The sequence below is a fragment of the Quercus robur genome, chromosome 2 (assembly GCF_932294415.1).
Source record: "Quercus robur chromosome 2, dhQueRobu3.1, whole genome shotgun sequence".
Taxonomy (NCBI): Eukaryota; Viridiplantae; Streptophyta; class Magnoliopsida; order Fagales; family Fagaceae; genus Quercus; species Quercus robur.
In genome coordinates, this window is record NC_065535.1 from 87,115,537 (window position 1) to 87,137,514 (window position 21,978).

At 34.5% G+C, this 21,978-nt stretch overlaps 1 protein-coding gene and 1 long non-coding RNA gene across 4 annotated transcripts; one reads left to right on the forward strand and one right to left on the reverse strand.

Moving 5' to 3' along the window:
• Nucleotides 1-3,302: 3,302 nt before the first annotated feature.
• On the forward strand, nt 3,303-14,961 carry LOC126715592 (uncharacterized). 2 transcript variants are annotated; one of them, XR_007651881.1, is made up of 2 exons: nt 3,303-3,446; nt 14,838-14,961. It is a non-coding gene; the product is annotated as an uncharacterized LOC126715592 (long non-coding RNA). The 2 variants fall into 2 exon arrangements; XR_007651882.1 differs by lacking the exon at nt 3,303-3,446 and adding an exon at nt 8,604-8,673.
• Nucleotides 10,901-21,958, reverse strand: LOC126715591 (uncharacterized). 2 transcript variants are annotated; one of them, XM_050416275.1, is made up of 9 exons: nt 21,646-21,955; nt 20,915-20,998; nt 20,725-20,759; nt 20,456-20,567; nt 18,115-18,203; nt 17,709-17,820; nt 17,443-17,573; nt 17,299-17,347; nt 16,688-16,994 (listed from the first exon to the last, which is right to left on the reverse strand). In XM_050416275.1, exons 1-9 carry the CDS (start codon nt 21,832-21,834, stop codon nt 16,917-16,919), a joined length of 879 nt encoding a protein of 292 aa, XP_050272232.1. In that variant the 5' UTR covers nt 21,835-21,955; the 3' UTR covers nt 16,688-16,916. The 2 variants fall into 2 exon arrangements, with proteins under 2 accessions (XP_050272233.1, XP_050272232.1); XM_050416276.1 differs by lacking the exons at nt 16,688-16,994; nt 17,299-17,347 and adding an exon at nt 10,901-11,051 and having other exon boundaries at nt 21,646-21,958.
• Nucleotides 21,959-21,978: the final 20 nt, after the last annotated feature.

The window sequence follows — 21,978 nt, forward strand, 5'->3', positions numbered from 1 at the left end:
CTTACATAAGTGGTGGTGGGGATGAAGCAAGATTTTAGCCCCCACCATAATGGTAATGTCATGCTTTCTGGTAAGATAAATCCTATTGTTTAGTTGAAAATCCACCAAATACTAATAGTGATTTTGATTGCAAGAAGAGCTTTTATGGCTAGTGATTTTGATTTTTGGCTAGAAGCTATACCACATGATTTGTAGTATAGCCTACTCTCCCAAGAGACTTGAATTAGGTTAAATGAAATTACTTACCTATTGTGGGGGCCAGTCAATCAACTGGCCCATTAAGGTCAGGATCGTTGGGCCTGTGGCCCATCCGAGGATGCATATCCGTCCGAGGAGGCCAAGTCAGGTCATAAGGCAATTACCGAAGGAGGGTGGTAATCAATATCACGAAAGTAGAGTTCTGTATTCGACCAAGGACACCATATTCCTCGGCAGTATGCGTCCGAGAACGATCAGGACGCGGTCTTATTACAACCGGACCTCGGAATTATGTCACCACTGAAGATGGGATAACAGACCAAGGGTAAGAAAGAAAAGGCAAACAAATATCTATAGTTACAGCTGCCTCCGCATTAATTACCTCTCAACCAACTCTCTGGCCGCATTAATGTGGAGGTAATACCTGAACAGTAAGGAGGCAGCCTTACAGCTGCCCATAGGAAGTTCCAGGAGGTGCTAGATGGGACAAAAAGAAATCTCCTGAACCCAACCTACATGTGTGTGGTGAGGATGGAGCACAGAAGGTGGTATATAAACTGAAAGAAGAACATGCAAGAAAAAGATCAGAACAAAAAAAGAAAGAAAGAAAGCATAGACTGAAGAAGAATAACGTAAAAAGCAAAAGAACTGTATCGATTACCAAAACAAAACGATCGGTGTGCCAGCTCTGAGCCTTCAATATACGTGAGGGTGAATCTTTTCATTACACAAAAGTTAATCTAGTTCTTAACACCCACGCTCTACAAATTATATTGTTTGGGCCTATTTACGTGCGAACCCAGTATCGTTTTGGGTCATTACAAATCGAGTCCTTACACCTATTTTTTCAAAAAAAAAAAAAAAATCCATCTCATAGATTTATTGCCGAATTTGATGCGAAACTTTTTACTTTAGGAAACATTTTAATTCAAATTACGAATTATGGAAGGTGAGGTCAGCCAGTCTTATAAATTAAACAAGAGAAGTGCTATATTCACAACATTTTTACAACAAATCATAGGTGGTAAGTTATTATTAGTTCTAATTTGAACATACATCTAAATTTTTTTTTTTTTTGTCTACTAGTAACAACCAAAAACAACATATCACTTAGATTTGTTGTAAAAATATTGTGACTGAATGACTAAAAAAGTAATTTTTTGAAAGAACCAAATAAAATGATAATTAACTCACGTTTCAAAATAAAATGCATATTTTCGATGGTTTACCCCTCTACTAATCCTTTCACTTCCTACAAAATACAAATTATACTAAAATCTTCTAATGTTTTAGGGAGAAATATAGGTTCAAATCCTATTCTCAAAATTTGGTCACAATTCATATAATTCTTGACTTGAAAAGAGACCAGGTAAAATGAAATTAATTGTACTATACCAATGTGGGTGCAACATAACTCTTTATAAAAATAAAGAGTGTTTTTTTTTTAATAAAAAGATTATCAAAAAAATATAAAGAATTATTGTAATAAAGAGCTATGTTCACAATATTTTTTATAATAAATTATAGGTGGTAAGTTGTTATTAATTATTGTAAGAACCAGATTTGAGTCCCTAGCCTAGAGAATAAATGAACTTAGGCCCAAAAAGCCCAATACAATGAATTTATAGAGAATGAGTTAGAAAATTGGACTTTAATGAATCAGACAATAAGTAAAGTAAGTTTTGATGATAAGAAAATGAAGATAGACTGATTTAAACTGAAGAAAATCGTCATCGGCACAATCCGAGGAAATCGATTCTTATATATTTCTCTCAAGTTTGATTACAAGTTCAGTTCTTGATTGCTACAGTATTTTTCTATTGGTTTCTCGGTCCCCTACTCTCAAAGTATCTCTTCCATTTTATGCTATCTTCCCATTTCATCTCCACCTTCTATGTGCAGATCAGATTGTTGGTGTTCATCCTTATCCCATCAGCATTTTCCTAAAATCTTTAAGTAGTAGCTATAAAACTGAAAATTACTGTTCAAGTGTCATTTCCTTATCAATACGGCTGGAGAGTTAACTACAGAGCATTTAATGTTGTGGTAGCAGCTTTTCCTTAAGATATTTCATGACTTTCCTCTATCCTGTTCCTTCCTGATACTTATCTTCATTCATGAAATGATCCAGAAATGTTACTCTTGATGGTAGTCCACACTCTCTGACCTCAGCTTTGCTCAATCGGGGAGGGATTCTTCCTCGGACCACCCTTCTGGATGACCTTAATCGGATTTCACTTCTTCTCTTACTAACACGGATCCTTATGAAAGTGTTTACCCGTTCTCAAATTGTTTAATGTCCTCGAATTAGACCACTGACCCAATATATATATAAATATGGGCTCCTAGAGAAAAAAGCTCAGACCCCCTATGAAAAAAAGAAAAAAAAAAGAGTTAATTAACTCACGTTTCAAAATAAAATTCATATTTCCGCTGGTTTACCCCTCCACTAATCCTTTCACTTCCTACATAATACAAATTATACTAAAATCTTCTAATGTTTTGAAGGGAGAAATGTAGGTTCAAATTCTATTCTCAAAATTTGGTCACAATTCATATAATTCTTGATTTGAAAAGAGACCGGGTAAAATGAATTAATTTTACTCTATCAATGTGGGTGCAACATAACTTTTTATAAAAATAAAGAGTTTTTTTTTTTTTTAATAAAAAGATTATCAAAAAATATAACTCTTTATTAAAAAAAAAACCATATATCTTCGTAATAAAGAGCTACTTTCATCAATCCCAAAATTCCAAATCTCCAGCTGCCGTTGATCTGATTGAGCTAAATGAAAGAGAAATGGAATTCCGAAATGCAATTCAAAACTCAAATGCCAAAAATACACTTAAAAATCGGTAAAGAAAAATAGAAAACGCAGAAGCAAAACACACATAGGCACAAACATAATAAATAAAATCTACATTTCATTCAAAATGTTCTCATTTTCCCTCATCTTCTCGCTAGCCAAACAGGAAAGAACAAAAAATAAACGATGCTAGATCTAAAAAAACAAAGAGAGAGAGAAAGGGGGAAATGGGTGAGGCTCAGATTGGGCTCTCCGATCAGGCAAGCGAAAGAGACACCGTCATGGCTGCAACAAAAACCGGTTGCCTAGATGTGATAAAAAATTCACAAAGAGACCATCCGGGTCGCCCCGCCAAACAAAACGGATCCTTTCAACAGTACCCGAATCTTCCACACTCTTAACATCAACAAAGCCATCGTCACAGCCTCTTTCATTACATGTGTCCCCAGAGAGAGAGAGAGAAAGAGAGAGTCATGAATCTGAAAATAAATAAATAAAAGAAAAAGAAACAGATACAAACAGGAACACCAACACAGCAGCAGAGAGAGAGAGAGAGATAGAGAGAGAGATATGCTATTTATTTATTATTATTATTGTTGTTGTTGTTGTTTTGATATTGATCTTTGGGTTTAGGGTTTAGGGTTTAGGAGAGAAGGGTGATGGGTGGTTGATTTGAAGGGCTAAGTAAGTTGATAGAAATCATTGGGCTCAGAGAGGGGCAACCACCCAACCATACACACTCTGAACCCTCTTTCTGAAACTGTTGAGAGTGTGAAGAAGAAGAAGGAGAGAGAGAAGCAAAGCCCTTTGATTCATTGACTCAGGGCCTCGGTGTGTTATTTATTTACAGGGACTAGGCACATGAACTGAGTAATTTCCGTTTTTGGCCTTTGTTTCTACTTTCAAACGTTTGTGGTCGGATGTTAATTTGGGAAAAAAAAGGTGGGTGTTGTCGTCTTTTGTGTTTCTTCTCCTGAAAGTTGAAGCCACCAACAAATGTTACTCATGCCTAATTACCAATCAGCATCATTCATTTCATCATTTGTATTAGTTGTTTCGCACTTATGCTAATGTTAATTAATACGATTTTTCCTATCAAAAAAAAAAAAAATTAATACGATTTTTTTCTTTTTACAAACAAAGTTATCCAACATTTTCGAGTATCTTACTAATTAAAAAATTCCAACTTCTCCTATCAAAAAAAAAAAAAAAAAAATTCCAACTTCAAGATTAATTTCTTTGAAAAAATTTTTATTTGCGTAAATTCGGAGATTGGATTCGAGGTTTTTGTGGGAATAAAGTCTCAAATATAAAATTTTAGGATCTTGGGGTTTGGAAACTTTAATGGAATTTGTTTTTAGATGAAGAAAATAAGCACCAGGATTGTAGTGCAGGCAATACAAGATAAAAATACCCCAAAAAACAATAGCAAGAAGGAAAATAAAATTATAATTTATAAAGAAGGATTTGCAAAAGCAATATCGTAGGCTTCTTAAGGAAAAAGTGATTGACTTAACAAACTTTTTTGTAATTCCATTACAAGTTTTTGTTACCCAAATAGAATGGTAGGTCGACTGTGTAATCTGTGTGTAAGTTCAGTTGCTATAAGGCTGATGACAAATTACTGTAAGGATTAAAGAATATATAAGAATATAGACTTGCAATATCAATCCAGCCTAGAAATACCAAAGCACTGACAAGGAGGAAGAAGATGAAGACCACGCTAGCTGTTGAAACTTTCTTCTTCACTGGTCGCCAAGAAGTTCCACTGTGATGTGGAACATATCGAGTTTGTTTCTCATTATTTCTTCTCATGGTGCTTTCGTTGGCCTTCTTAAAAAACCTGCCAAACAAGAGCCTTGCCTTCTAAACTGCTCACTATGTTACCTATTGGTATAGTTGGTCTGCTGGACCATCGGAATTTTCTTTTTTGAAAAAGGCTTTCGGAAATTTTCGAGCCTAGCTACTACCTTCACCATATAGAGTCTAATCTAATCCAAAATTACTGTGGACAAAACAGTGGATGAAAATTATTGAAGCATCCAGAGAATTACTCTCATCCAGAACTACCCTCAGTTGTACGTCTTTTCTCTTTCTTATTCCCACATGTTATGTGCGACTTGAGTATAAAAGTGAAACTCCTCTCTATCTGTCTTTCACATGATAATATCACTAGTTGGGACCTATGAAACTTGTATTATCCCTTGGAAGTTTCCATCAATACAATAACTCTTTTGAGCCTCAGCCTAAGTGGGGACAAATCAGTTATGGCAGCGATTCCTAATCATGTGATGCAGGGAAGGGCTCTACCAGTCCATTTTATGTGATAAATTGGACAAGATTAATAGAGATTTTCTTTGGGGCAGCACCAGTGAAAAAAGAAAGATGCATTTGGTTGGATGGAGTAAGATTATAACAGATTAGGAAAATGGAGGATTGGGAATTCAAGTAGCAAGGGCGAGGAATATTGCCCTTTTAGCCAAGCTGAACTGGAGAATGAACCAAGAAAAAGAGGCTTTATGGTCTAGAGTGATTTTGGGGAAGTATTGTTCTGCAGATAGGAGAAGGTCGAGAAATCCGGATAAGTTGCCGGCATCTCCTAATTGGGCAGCCGTGAAACTGGGCTTTAAAACCTTTGAAGAAGGTATATGTTGGGGTGTAGGCAATGGTGAAAAAATAAATGTGTGGACTGACTGTTGGGTTAAGGGGCAATCCTTAAGGGAGTAGGTGCAAGGGCCACTGACTCGGCTAGAGAGTGAAATGGTTGTTGCAGATTTTATGTATAGTGGAGGTCGTGGTTGGAATTGGGAAGCTATCTCATTTGATCTCCCTCAGGGTATTAAAGACAAGATCCGAGCCATTCCTTGCCAACAAGCTGGAAGAGCTAAAGATATTATAATTTGGAAATTTTCAAAGGATGGTAATTTCTCCACAAAGTCAGCTTATGATCTTGCTAACTTGGAGCAGGAACAAAATCCCTCATTCCAAGGGCAGTGGATTTGGAAGTTGGACATGCTTCCAAAGATTGTCAACTTCCTTTGGCTCATCATACATAATAGCATGCCTCAAGAGGGATTGATTGTGAAAGAAAATGCCCTTTGTGCAAGAATCATAATGAGTCAATCATTCATGTGTTGAGGGAGTGTGTTTTTGCTCGTGATTTCTGGCATAAAATCCGTGCACCTGTAGCTTTGATTGGATCATTTAACAATGATCTTTTGGACTGGCTTAGGGTCAATTGTCTTAGTAGAGTTACTCACCACTCTAATACTCCCTGGTCATACATCTTCCTTTTGCCTTGTGGTGTCTCTGGAAGCATAGGAACCGGGTGGCTTTTGAAAATGTTGCTCTAAACCCCAATCTGCAGAAACAATGCATAACTCAAGCGGTGGAGTATTTTTCTTGTGTGGGGAAAATAAAAATGCAAAGAAACAAGGTGGTTGTAAATGTTAGGTGGAATAAGCCCCCAGTTGGGTGGTTTAAGCTAAATACTGATGGAGCTTCAATGGGGAACCGGGGCAAGGCTGGGGGAGGAGGACTTATAAGAGACAGTGCTGGTTTTTGGGTTAAAGGCTTCTCAAGATCCCTAGGAACTGGTACCAACATGTTAGCAGAGTGTTGGGCTCTTAGGGATGGCTGTTTTTAGCTATCCAACTTGGCATCCAAAATCTAGAAGTTGAATTGGATGCAAAAGTTGTTGTGGATTTGATTAACTCTAACTCCCAAACTAATGCAGCGTATACTACTCTTCTGGTGGATTGCAGGTTGCTGCTAAGCCAAATTCCTCATGCCAGGGTGAGCCATGTGTTTCGAGAAGCAAATCGTAATGCTGATGCGCTTGCAAGGAATGGTAGCACGATGGAGGAAGAATTTTGTATTTTTGATTTAGCCCCAAACTTTATTAAGGAGTTTTTATGCTCTGATGTTAGAGCATTAGCACTGGGAATGCTAATGCCAAATCTAAGGAAAATTTGGAATTTTAAGCCCCAAAACCATCTGCATTGGGGAATGCTAAATAGCAGTATTTCAAATTTTTTTGTAATACTGCTACAATGTAATTCTAAACATAGAATTGCACCATAGCAAGTATTGTAAAAAAATAATAATATTTTATCTGCCTCTCTCTCCTCTGTCTCTCATCTCTCGTCTCTGTCTCTCCATCGTTGAACCCAAAAACTATATCACGACGAAACAGCTAGCACCATATCACGCCAACCCAAAAACCAACACCACGGCAAAATAGCCACCCAGCACCATATCACGTCAACTCAAAAATCGAAACAGCCACCCGCAACCCAGCACCACAGAGCACAGCCAACCCAGCACCATATCACACCATCGAGCACGGCGAAACCAACACGGTGACACCATATCACGAATTCGCGATCCACGGATCACAACCATCAAGCACGGCGAAACCCACCGGATCACAACCATCGAGCATGGCGAAACCCATATCACGAATTCGCGATCCACAACCCACGATCCACAACCGGAGCAGGGCGAGTATGAGCTCGTCATGGAGCGAATGAAGTTTTGGGTTTTATTGAAGCCGAGTTGTGAAATTTAGGATTTTTTGTTTGTGGGTTTTGATGATTAATGCGTTTTTGGTTGATCTATGAAGTTTTGGGTGTTTGAGTTGATGGGTTATTGTTGGACTATTTCACCACCTCGTCGGAAATGAAGGCTCCGGCGGAAGTTACAGATGGAAGAGAGCTGAAAATGAGAGAAATGGGAGAGAAAAGATATAATTTTGAGATATATTATTTTATTATGTAAATATATTATTTTAATGAGTAAAAGATGAAAATAAAAGTTTAGGATATAGAGGTATTGTAAAATAATATGATATAATGATAAAGTGACTTTTTAGAATCGTAAAATAAAGTAGCATTGAAATTTTTCAATACAAATACTCTTAATGGGGTTAACTATTGTAGGCTATCAGCCGCAAACTTAGCCATTTTGGCTTCCTAGTTGTTTTATTTATGTCCTTTTTAGAATTGTAAAATAAAGTAACATTGGAATTTTTCAATACAAATGCTCTTAATGGGGTTAACTATTTTAGGCTATCAGCTGCGAACTTAGCCATTTTGGCTTCCTAGTTGTTTTATTCATGTCCTTTTAACCAAAAAAAAAAAAAAAAAAGCGCTACTTTCATCAATCCCAAAATTCCAAATCTCCAGCTGCCGTTGATTTGATTGAGCTAAATGAAAGAGAAATGGAATTCCGAATTGCAATTCAAAACTCAAATGCCAAAAATACACTTAAAAATCGGTAAAGAAAAATAGAAAACGTAGAAGCAAAGCACACATAGGCACAAACATAACAAATAAAATCTACATTTCATTCAAAATGTTCATCATTTTCCCTCATTTTCTCGCTGGCCAAACAGGAAAGAACAAAAAATAAACGATGCTAGATCTAAAAAAACAAAGAGAGAAAGGGGGAAATGGGTGAGGCTCAGATTGGGCTCTCCGATCAGGCAAGCGAAAGAGACACCGTCATGGCTGCAACAAAAACCGGTTGCCTAGATGTGATAAAAAAAATTCACAAAGAGACCATCCGGGTCGCCCCGCCAAACAAAACGGATCTTTTCAACAGTACCCGAATCTTCCACACTCTTAACATCAACAAAGCCATCGTCACAGCCTCTTTCATTACATGTGTCCCCAGAGAGAGAGAGAGAGAGAAAGAGAGAGTCATGAATCTGAAAAAAAAAATAAAAGAAAAAGAAACAGATACAAACACGAACACCAACACAGCAGCAGAGAGAGAGATAGAGAGAGAGAGAGATATGCTATTTATTTATTATTATTATTGTTGTTGTTGCTGTTTTGATATTGATCTTTGGGTTTAGGGTTTAGGAGAGAGGGGTCATGGGTGGTTGATTTGAAGGGCTAAGTAAGTTGATAGAAATCACTGGGCTCAGAGAGGGGCAACCACCCAACCATACACACTCTGAACCCTCTTTCTGAAACTGTTAAGAGTGTGAAGAAGAAGGAGAGAAGCAAAGCCCCTTGATTCATTGACTCAGAGCCTCGGTGTGTTATTTATTTACAGGGACTAGGCACATGAACTGAGTAATTTCCGTTTTTGGCCTTTGTTTCTACTTTCAAACGTTTGTGGTCGGATGTTAATTTGGGAAAAAAAAGGTGGGTGTTGTCGTCTTTTGTGTTTCTTCTCCTGAAAGTTGAAGCCACCAACAAATGTTACTATGCCTAATTGCCAATCAACATCATTCATTTCATCATTTGTATTAGTCGTTTCGCACTTTATGCTAATGTTAATTAATACGACTTTTCCCATTAAAAACAAAAATTAATACGATTTTATTCTTTTTACAAACAAAGTTATCCAACATTTTCGAGTATCTTACTCCTTTTTTGGCCTATACATTTCTCACATCTCACATACATCGGATAATTATATGAAGAAATCTCTTAGGGTGGCTCTAAGATGCCAGTAAAAAATTTCAAACCCAAAATCTCATGAAAATTATGAAACCTTCAAAACCACTAATACGAATTTCTCATTGTGATTTTACTTGATTTTTTTTCTTCCTCAAACTAAACTATTTGTATTTTTTTTTTAGTAGATTGCTAGTCAAATTATCAATTCAATGAAAAATATTGAAGAAGATGTTGAATAAAAATTTATTTGTAATTAATTTGTACTCATAGGACATTTGTTAATTGAATATTTAAAAAAAAAAAATTTGATACCACTTTCATGGAAAAAATATATATACAAAAAGTTATAAAAAAAAATCAATTACTTTTTTTTTCCATAAAAAGTTTCTGAAATTATTTTTTAATTCAAACCTTCAAGCATCGTTAACTTTTCCCTTATTTTACAATATGCAATTGCATACTTAATTTTTCTATTTCACTTGACAATTAAGATTTTAGTGTTTTTGTTTTTTTGGATCTAATAAAATAGGCACTATTTACTATTTAATTTGAATCTTAAAATAAATTTATTTGGAATGAATATGATATTCTTCCCACTTTCAATCCCACAAGCCTATCCTAAATAGCTTGCTCCTTTTGTCTTACCAATAGCATTACTCATTCTCTACCCAATTTTTTTTGCAAATATCCCCTGCAGATTCCAGTTTTTTTTTTAATAAAGAATGAAAAGTAGAATTTCTGAAAAAACCTTTCAAACTTAAACTAAACAACTTCTCCTTACATTTTTCTTTGTTTATGCTGGTATTAATCAACAAGAAAAGTTGATAATTTTCATTGGGGATGCCTGTTAGTTGTGTGAACCTCATTTATTTTATGGGAAAAGTTTAAAAATCCTCAGGTGGTTGGTTTCTCTCTTAAACACATGATTCCCCTCAAGATGCTCATTCAATCTTTCCATACATCTTACTATAGGTACTATTTATAATAAGAAATAAATTGAAGTTTACACCAAAAAGAAAAAAAAATCAAGCTGAATTATCACTTACACCTATAAATGTTAAAGGGTTGAAGGCCTGTTGAAGACAAAAGGCATCTACATGGGAAATATTTTTGCAGATTGGGGGACAAATTCAAGTAAATGTTTTTTGGGGGGGGGGGGGGGGGGGGGGGTTTGTGGTGTTGAAATTGAAGCAAATTCATCATGGCTTCAAATAAAATTTTACATCACCTCCTGACCCCTCTGTTGGAGTACAGTTTTATGCACAACTTCCCCAGCCGAGTTAATAAAGTAGATTATTTGCAACATAAAAATCTATCATTTGGTGCGGATAAGCTTTAGACGGGATTATTAGGCATTTAGACATTTGATGGAAGTTGAATTAGTCCACTATATTCCTTTTTTTTTTTCTTTTTTTCTTAGTCCATTGTATTGCACAAAGTGGCTCAGTGATTATTGTCACTTTTCCAAATTACACTATCAACTATTTGTTCAAAATTCCATGTTGAACACGATAGACTAATTCAAACTTGCCAATTGTCCAAAGATAGCCAATTTTTTAAAGATATATTCATAATGCAGAAAGATTGAAGACCCACAATCTCTAGTGAAAGAAGAAACCCATTAACCAATTCTCTGAGAAATATAAGACAATGAAAACGTTAAAAAAAAAAAAAAAAAAAAAAAGTATGCATTTGCGGAGTAAAATGTAGAACAACATTGAAAAGTATGCATTCAATGGATCTTATCAGAGAAGTTTTGGTAATCTTGTCTAAATACCAATTTTGATCAGCCTCACATGTTTTCAGAAAAACAAAGATCACTACAAATGAATTAGTTAAATGGCCTCTTATTCATAAACCATAATTCCATTGTTGGAGAAAATTTTACCCCATACAAGACAAGAGGAGAGTTACATATCCCCACGACATTTAATACTAACTCTTGTTTTAGAGCAACCACATCAGCTTTTCTAAAAGATTCTGTATATTTTACACAAAAACCTACTTTTTCTATTTTACACCATCATTTACAAAACACCCACATCAATTCATCTATTATACACTATATTTTATATAAAAAATATTTTTATGAGTTGGAGAGAGAGAGAGAGAGAGAGAGAGAGAGAGAGTAAGTGGAAGATAGAATGTAAGGGAAGAGAAATAATACTAAAATAATGTATAGAAGAGCTACAATAACCGTGCATATATGCACGAATGCACCATTACTGTAGCACTTGTGCATTTATGCACAATTTTACACTCACTAATGTGAGTGTTTTTTTTTTTTGGTCAAAATGTGTAAAATAACCTACTTTTTATATTTTACAAGACTTTGCAAGAGCTAATGTAGTGGAAAAGTGAAAAAGTGGAAGGATGGAAAATTAGTGGGGGGATATAAAATATTTAGTTTTCTCTCATGTGTGTTTGGTTGGAAGGGTGGAAAAGTAGGAGGGTGGAAAACTCTTTTGTTTGGTTGAAAAGAAAAATGAGAAGATAGAAAATATAGTTTATATAAATTGACTATTATACCCTTATTACATAATAGGTAAGAAATATATTTATATGTACTCATTAAATAATATAAAATTTACTAACAATTATATTTTTTATTGAGAAGTGTTATGTTCACAACATTTTTTGCAATACTTTTACAACAAAATTTATATGAAAAGTTGTTATTAGTTCTAATTTAAACCCACCACTGAAATTATTTTTTACTCACCAATATTAACTAATAATAATCTGTTACTTAAAATTTATTGTGAAAATATTGTGGTAACATTTCTCAATTAAGATTTTTTATTCATTACATTATTTTCCCTTTTCCCAGCCTTCATTTCATCCATACGTTTTTTTTTTTTTTTTTTTCCTTCCACATGTTGTCCTTCCTTATCCCTATCCCCCTTCTTTTTTATCTTCTTCCTCATTCAGCATAGCTCTCATTCTCTCTCTTTTTTCTCTAGCGCTCTCTCTCTCTCTCTCTCTCTCTCTCTCTCTCTCTCTGTTTTTTTTACTTGACTCCAACACTCTCATTCTCTCCATTTTTTTTTTCTCCAGCGCTTTCTCTCTGTTTTTTTTTTTTTTTTTTTTTTTTGACTTGATTCCAGAACAGGGTATTATGGTAAAAAAGTGCTGTGAGGGCATTTTCTCTCTAGGCTTTTCCTCCCGATTTGGGAGGATGAAATTTGTGGGTCGGGGAGAGAAAGTTTACTCCCAGGTTTTCCTCCCTTCCTATTTTCCTCAGCTTGCCAAACAGTGGAAACCATTGTTTTCCTCAACATTTTCCTTCCTATGTTTTCCATCCTCCTAAATTCACCCCAACTAAACACAGTGTAAAAGTTATGAATCTTTTCCATTTCTCATCAATCTAAAAAAAAGGCCAAAAAAAAAAAAAAAAATCATTGGGCCTTTTTAGCTGTTTGTAACTTAAAGGCTCCCCCTTGCCATTTTTTAGTACATTTGGCAAGCCAAAAATAAAACCAACTTTTTGAGCATTCAAGATTTTTTCGGTGGCCCCACATAAAAAGAAAAAAAAAAATTCCCCTCATTTTATACTTATCTCAGTCAGATGAGGAATTGTTTTAAATATTTGAGTTAGCCTTGATACATTATTATTACCATTATACGTTTTTAAGAAAAGTTACACTTTCTTTCTCTAAATTATACCACATTTTACATTTACTTTATTAAATTATGAGAATCAAAAAATGCACACATACCCTCTAAATTATTACCCACATAACACTTGTCTCCCCTAAACGATAAGAATGCATACTTACCCCTCAAATTATTACTATAACACCTTGCACTCCATCATATATATATACACACATGCACACGCACGCATTCTTATAATTTAGCAATGATAAGTGTAAAAATGGATATAGTTTAAAGAGGTATTTTTTACTTTTTTTTTTTATTCATGAGAAGTACAATTCTCCAATCCAATCCTATGATTTAATTTGGAGAAACACTCTTATTGATCCTATATAAGATTTGAACAACGATGCTTATAAAGATGGTAATGTCACGCTTTCTTGTAAGATCAATCTCACTCTTTAGTTGAAAATCCACCACATAGTGATTTTTGGCAAGAAGAGCTCTTATGGCTAGTGATTTTTTTTTTTTTCCTGAATTTATGGCTAGTGATTTTGATATTTGGCTAGAAGCTGTACCACATGATCTGGAGCCTATTCCCCAGAAAGACTTGAATTAGGTTGAATGAAACTAAATCGATATGAAACTTTAGGAAACTCTTCAAATCAAATTACAAATTGTGGAAAGTGAGGCAAGTCAGTCGCTGATAAAGAATTATGAGTTTTTAAAGATAACAAGCCGCTAATTGAATGAAGTTGGTTTTGCTTTCAAAAAAAAAAAAAAAAGGATAACAAGCCGCAATATTTGGTTCTAACCTTTTATCAAAAATAATTTCTCAAAAAAAAATACTACCTTTTATCAAGAATAAAACAACAATATTTGATGACAATTAAAAAACCTTGGGTTCGTTGAGTTACATTTTCATTTACTGAACCAATAAAACATTAATTTTTTTTAGAATCAAATACGATGTTGATGATATTAATGTGACCCCTTAACCCAAAAAAATATATCATAATTCCAATGGTTTACCACATCCACTAATCCTCCCACTTCCTACAAAATACTTGTGGTAAAATGTTGTAGTTCAACTAATTCCTTTTAAGGTTTTGAAGAGAGAAATGCAGGTTTTTAAATCTTCTTCTCAAAATGTTTGGATACCACTTAAGTAAAATGAAATTAATTTTACTCTACCAATGTGGGTGCGACATTTAACTCTTAAAAATTATCCCTATATCTTCGAAATAAAGAGCTACTTTCATCAATCCCAAAATTCCAAATCTCTATAGCTGCCTTTGGTTTGATCAATAAAGCTAAATGAAAGAGAAAGGAGCTCAAAAGCAAAAACCACTAAAAAAAAACGGTAAAGAACGGTAACTGAAAAAATTCAAAAAAAAAAAATTGTAGAAGCAAACATGCGCATCGACACAAACAAAGTATAATACCATCTCCACTTCATTGAAAATGAGAAAATGTTCATCACTTTCCCTCATTTTCTCAGTACCCAAACAGAAAAGAACAAAAACAAAAGAAGCTAGATCTACTGGTTTTACACCAAAAAAAAAAAGCACAAAAAAGCAAAGACAAAGAAATGGGGGAAATGGGTGAGGCTCAGATTGGGCTCTCCAATCAGGCAAGCGAAAGGGGACACCGCCATGGCTGCAACAAAAACCGGTTGCCTAGATGTGATAAAAATATTCACAAAGAGGCCATCCGGGTCGCCCCGCCAAGTAAAACGGACCCTTTCAACTATACCCGAATCTTCCACACTCTTAACATCAACAAAGCCATCGTCACAGCCTCTTTCATTATATGTGTCCAGATAGAGAGAGAGAGAGAGAGAGAGAAAGAGAGAGCCATGAATCTGAAAAGAAAGAAGAAAAAGAAACAGATACAAACACAAACAAAAACACAGCAACAGAGAGAGAGAGAGAGAGAGAGAGAGATATGATATTTATTTTTTTTTATTTTTGTTTTTGATATTGATCTTTGGGTGTAGGGTTTAGAAGAGAAGGGTCATGGGTGGTTGATTTGAAGGGCAAGTTGATGAAATCATTGGGTTCAGAGAGGGGCAACCACCCAACCATTCACAATCTGAACCCTCTTTCTGAAACTGTTAAGAGTGTGAAGAAGAAGAAGGAGAAGCAAAGCCCTTAGATTCATTGACTAGCGGCTCAGTGTGTTATTTATTTACAGAGACTAGGGATAGGAACTGTGTCATTTCCTTTTTTGGCCTTTGTTTCGACTTCCAAACGTTTGTGGTCGAATGTTAATTTGGGTAAAAAAAAATATAGGTGGGTGTTGGCGTCTTTTTGTGTTTCTTTCTCTTGAAAGTTGAAGGCTTGAAGCCACCAATAAATGTCACTCATCAAATGCCAATCAGCATCATTCTCATTTGTATTAGTTGTTTCGCACTTAGCTAATGTTAATTAATACTTTCTTTTAAGTGCAATTCTCTGCCTCACACACCAGGTTATTACGGGAGAAATCTATTAGGGGTGGATCTAAGATGTTGGCAAGAGGTTTTGAATTCAAAATTTCGTGAATATCATGAGACCTTAGTAACCGCTAATAGGAATTTCTAATTGCAGTCCCACTTAGTTTTTTCCTGCCTCAAACCAAACGATTCAGATTTTTTTTCTTGTGTAGAGTACAAGGTTGGTCAAATGATCAATTCAATGAACAATATGGAAGAAGATGTTGAATGAAAATTTATTCGTGATTAATAAGTGTTTTTAGGACATTTGTTAATCAAGCATTTTAGGAAACTTTCGTAATAAGTCATCAAAATAATCAGTGTTTTTTTTTTTTTTTCATAAAAAGTTTCTAAAATTATTTCCTAAACCAAACATTCACAGCATCGTTAACTTTACCCTTTTTTTCCAATATGCAATTGTATAGTTAACTTCTCTATTTCACTTGAAGATTAAGATTTTAGGTTTTTTTTTTTGTTTTTTTTTTAATTTTTTTTAATTTTTTTATTATCTAATAGTATTACAAGACATTATATAATATTTAATTTGAATGATAAATTCCACTAACATACCTTCAGAATTGGGCAAATGCCAATCATGTCCAAGATTTTTCAAAACTAGCCAATTTGGTCCTTAAACCAACTTAGTCCCTAAACAGTTAGTTATTTTTTCTCAAATGTTTTAGGGACTAAATTGGCTTTAGGAACCACATTGGTTAGTTTTAAAAAGTCTTGAACTTGGTTAGCATTAACCCAAACCTCAGAAGGTGCAAATGGAATTTACCCTAATTTGAATCATGAAATAAATTTATTTGGAATGAATATAATCTTCTTCCCACCCCTAATTCCACGAGTCCATCCTAAATAGCTCACTCCTTTTGTCTTACTCCAATAGCATTTCTCATTCTCTAACCATTAAATTTAGCAAATATCCCCCCACAGATTCCAGTGTTTTATAAAAAATGACAAGTACCATTTCCGAAAGACCTTTCAAACTTAAACCAAACAACTTCTCCTAAAATTTTTCTTTATTTATGCTGGAATTAGTCAACATGAAATGTTGAAATTTTTCATTAGGGATGCCTGTTAGTTGTGTGAACCTCATTTTTTTATGAGAAAAGTTTACAAATCCTCATGTGGTTGGTTCCTCTCTTAAACACACGATTCCCCTCAAGTGGATCATTTACTCTTTCCATACATCTTGCTAAAGGTACCATTTATAATAAGAAACAAATTGCAAGTTTACACGAAGAAGGAAAAAAAAAATTCAAGCTGAATTATCACTTACACCTATAATGTCAGAGGGTTGAAAGCCTATTGAAGACAAAAGGCATCTACATGGGAAATATTTTGCGGATTGGGGGACAATTCAAGTACATGTGGGGGAAAAACATTGAAGCAAATTCATCATGGCTTCAAATAAAAATTTTACATCACCTCCTTACCCGTCTGTTGGAGTACAGTTTTATGCACAACTTCCCCAGCCGAGTTAATAAAGTAGATTACCTGCAACATAAAAATGAATCATTTGGTGCTTTGGGCAACCTTTAGAAGGGATTATTAGGCATTTAGACATTTGATGGATGTTGAATTAGTCCACTACATTCTTTTTTTTTCTTTTTTCTTTTTTCTTAGTCCACTGTATTCCACAAGTGGCTCAATGATTATTGTCATTTTTGCAAGTTACACTATCAACTAGTTGTTCAAAATTCCATTTTGAACACAATAGACTAATTCAAACTTGCCAATTGTCCAAAGTTACCCAAATTTTTAAAGATATATTCATAATGCAGAAAGATTGAAGACCCACAATCTCTAGTGAGCTGACTCTGTGAAGAAGAAACCCATTAACCAATTCTCTGAGAAACAGAAGAAAATGAAAAAGTCAGGAAAAAGTATGCATTTGTGGAGTAAAATGTAGAACAACATTGAAATTGAGCAAAGAGGTAAGTACCCATTAAAGACTGACTTTCCCTTCACAGATGTAAAATATGATTCATTCTCTCTTGGGGTTGGATTCCCAATGTAAGCTACATTAACATGATTGACATGTTTAGAACAACCCTGCCCACTTAGGTACACATTCTGGAGAGTGAAGTACATAAATTTCTAGTCAGTTCTATGCCATCACATTCAGAATTATGCAGATACAAAAATTCAGAACATTGGATCTGAGAGAACTACACATAGAAACATTAAATATAATGATCAAATACTTACAACTCCAAATTTCACAAAAATATGGCGTAGAGGCTCATAAAATTGCTTTGCCTCCACTTGCTCTTTGTTCTCTTCACAATCAACCAACGGGTGGAATCCAACAACCATACGCCTAGAGTCACAAAGGGCAAAAGAGACATTCAGTGATTAAAAGAGGTAATACATATGGAGAACTAATTCTTAAGGTTTCAAAATGTTATTACACTAAATTCCAATTTTATGTAAATATCAAAATGAAAAGCTGTTTTTGGAAGAGGAAGCTGACTGTTTTTAAAACGCTAATCTTAGAAGATTTAAAATGAAAAATCATTTCAAAATTTCATAGCTTCTGCTTTGATTCAAAAGCTTGCTAATTCTTAGGGTCACAAGGCCTATAAACAGCCAAAACAATAAACATTAATCTTACCAGTTACTACTGGTTGCTTCTAGTATCTTTGTCAGCCAATGTAACTGATTTTGTCCAATTTCCCTTGATGGTCCTGTAAGCATTGAATCCTTTCAACAAAAAAAAAAACACACACACACCAACGTAAGAGAAAAGAAAAGAAGAAAAAATGAAAATTCTGTGCAATTTATAGTTTATCTATCATCTATTGGACAACACTGCCAATGTACTACTCAGACAATCAAAGTGTGCTGACGGTATAGTTCATATACCACAAGTTTGATTTAAAAAAATCACTCAACAATAAATATTGCAGAGCTAAAGATTGAATTGGAGTTACCGGATGAGTGGTAGGAAATAGTATGAAGAAAATAATAAGAAACAAGGATTAGCAAATGAATAGAAAACACAGCAACATCATTTACATTATTAAGATTGACTGAATAATGACAACAAAAAAAGTAACACACCCCATAAACTCCCAACTTCTAAAGTCCACTTTAAATCCTAGCACAGCAGCACCATAATCCACTCTATACCACACCTAATCTTCATACTTACCTCACATTTTATCACCACAGAAAGTTACACTTTTTGCATGCACGTGACCATCTTGAGCTTGCAAATTCATAAACACCATCATATTTTACTTCTATTTATTATTCCCTCAGAATTTCATATAAACTTTAAGTTTATCCTAATAATTTGCCTTGTGTCTCACCTTCAATTTATCAATATTGCAATTTAAGAATATGTTCTATGTAACTTATATTTAAAAGAACCAAATTGGTAATCAGTTCAGAGAGATATCCACAAGTTTCCAGAATCTCTTATCCATGATGAATTGAATGAGCTACCTTCATGCTTGTATAAAAATTAATATGTTTTTTTAGATTAAAATGTCAGATTATTCCCGAAAAAGTGCTAGATACAACCAATTTTATTAGTTTGCAGGCTTCAATTTTGTGTCTCAGTCATAACCTGTTGCACCCTGGGCTACAATTTGGGTGGGTTTATTCAGAACCTAGAATAATGATGAATGAGTACACAAGGGAAGATTGTGAAATAAGATACCAAAATAATTTTTACTTTTTACTTTCCAACAGTTTGTTAAGCTTCTTCCAACACAGACATATACAGATTTGTAGTTTATACAATACAGAGGAATAGGCTTTAAAAAAAGAAAAAATGTTGACCTGGAGATGTTGAAGCTGCATAAATTATTTGAACTGTTCCTACTGTCATCAAACAAGGAGCAAATATAGAATGAGCACATGACAATAATTCCCTATTGAGCCAAATCAATCCAAATAAACTTTTATAGGATTTTTGGGTCAAAGCATACAAGTATTGTAATGTACCTCTCCATGGGAGTCTAGAACCTAGTTGCAATTATGTGTACCAAAAAGCAATAAGTACACGTTCGTGTATCAAATGATAGAGACAATTTGGAGCAAAATGAGACAATGATTTACTTCTGTAGAAGCCTAAGTTTCTTAAAGAGAAACAAAGGAAAAACCTCTTCTTGGGTGTTTAATTAAGCAAACCTAAATTCTTTAGAGAACCTCTTCTTTTCTTTTTTTAAATAAAAAAAAAATGTATGTACTTAAGAGAATTTTTAAGCCAAAGACTCGATTTTTTTTTAACATAAAAGAAAAGCTGTTACAATAACCTCATTATCTTCAATTTATAAGAAGAGAAAACCTAGAAACAATTAATCATGACCATTAATTCAGACTACTCCTAGCCATACATAATAAAAATAAACCAAAAGACCAAATAACCTTAAATAACCCAAAATAAACTAAGGTGTTATAATACCGCATGAACGCTACCCATGAACCCCCCCCCCCTTTTTTTTGTTTAGTTTTGTCCTGCATCAATTCAGATTTCACACATTAGTAATCATCAATAAGCAAAAATTTATTCCCCCACTTCCACCCCTGCACCTCTCTCTCTCTCTCTCAAGAAATAAAAAGAGAGAGGTTGGCCCTTTGCCTGAAAAGCAACAATATAAGGCTTGAACACCTTTTGAAAGAGGCTTAGATTATACCTGCAGCTGTAGAAATCTGAGGAAAATACAATTAAGATAAAATCCGATAACCTCTCTAACCCTATCTTACCCCCTTAACACCAGAGATAAGCGCCTATGGGAAATACAGTTTGCATGTACCTTGAAATTGAATAGGTAAACAACACAAAATTGGCCCAATATATACAGGGAACAGTCAGCTAGCAAGTAAAATATATTCTGCATTACTGAAATATTAGCACCTGTGTAAGGGAGATGCATACAATGGACTAGATTAGAGAATTCAACGGTCAATAAATAAAGGATTCTATATATTCAACAAACATGTACCTGCAATGACCCAGTATCCACACCAATAATGTCTAAAGTATTCCCGAAAGGTATCTTTATCTGCTCATGGAAGTAACTTTCTCCATGTCCTTTAGATGTTCTAGTAGTAAACCTACAAGTGTTACTATTTATTACAAGACTAGAGTGATTGAATTAAAAACAGTGACTATCATACATCACATGAGAATCCAAAATATTGCAATTTAAACATTTGTTTGTGATGCAAATGTACCCAGTTCAGAGAACTGATTGCAGAGAGAATGGTATACCAGGGAACTTTCAGTGATGGGAAAAGCATAGTACCCTGCAAAAAATTAAGGTAAAACTATTGTAAATAGCTGAAGCCGATACATCCAATTAATTCAGGGAATGAACAAACTAGACCAATGCAGCTCAGGGTGAAATGATGCATAATATCCACCATTTTGAATTAGTGGGAAAAAAACAAAAAGATCTTACATTCTGCATAAGTGGATCGTCTTCGCCCAGCTCACTAGTGTTCACCACAAAACTCACATTGTAAACCTTTGCCACTTTCTCCATCTTCATAGACAACAAGAACACATTCAGAACAGTCAACTTAGAGAAATACAGAGAGAGTGAAGGAAGCGGCAATCTATTGAAATCAGATTTACAAAGAAAGAACAAGAAATTGATCAATAAACAGAATCAAACCATACATATACTTATAGATGATGAAAAATATCAACTTAATCATGGGATCAACAAAGTATCTTCATTACAACTCAAGTAAGAAAGCTAATCAAAGGCTATAGACAGTAAAAAGCAGGAATTCTTCTAGCATTTAACAGAAAGTGGCCCTTTAATCACTACTGACAAACAATCAAAATTCATTCCCCCAGAGACAATGAAAACAATATTATTTCTGGAATATGAAATCTTTCATAAAGTAAACAGGAAACCAATATAGTCAGGGTTGGTTGCTAAGAGTCAGTAGCAAGAGAAGCACAATCAAAACTTTTACTTGTGCTCATTAATTTATTTATCATTTTGGACCCAAAAGCTCACTCAAAATTGACGACTATTCAACAAATAAAGACCAAATAAGCCATACCCACAAACAAAAACCAAAAAAACCATCCCCACAAAACCTTAAAAACCATAAGACATATAAGATAACATATATTCATGAAACAGAAGAATTGAATGAGGTAAAATGAGGGATTGACCAGTTTTAGAAGCTGGGTTTGTTGCTTAAGAGGTCTGAAACCCCCTCTAACACTGATAAAGTAAAGATCAAGAGCTCTACTATCACTTCTCTTGCTGTAAATAGGCTGACCCAAGTTGAGAGCAAGGTAGAGAGCAAAGCAAAGAGACAACTGCGTGAAAATAGTACAAAAACAAGATGGCTTCTTCATCTTCAATCTATCTACATTCTCTGTTCTTTACGTTATTGGTTAATGACTGCTAGATCAAGCTGTTTATATACCTCTGAGAGCTAGGTTCTAAAATGAACATCAAGCTGTTTTCATTTGTTCTTGGGTAAATTACAAAGTCGATAT

Excerpts from the sequence above, each read along its gene's own strand:
- LOC126715591 (XM_050416275.1), bottom strand. The coding sequence starts at position 21,834 with ATGAAGAAGCCATCTTGTTTTTGTACTATTTTCACGCAGTTGTCTCTT. Across the intron at positions 20,999-21,645 it reads AAACCCAGCTTCTAAAACTG|ATGGAGAAAGTGGCAAAGGT; the intron begins GTCAATCCCTCA and ends TTGTCTATGAAG. Across the intron at positions 17,821-18,114 it reads GAAGCAACCAGTAGTAACTG|GCGTATGGTTGTTGGATTCC; the intron begins GTAAGATTAATG and ends TTGTGACTCTAG.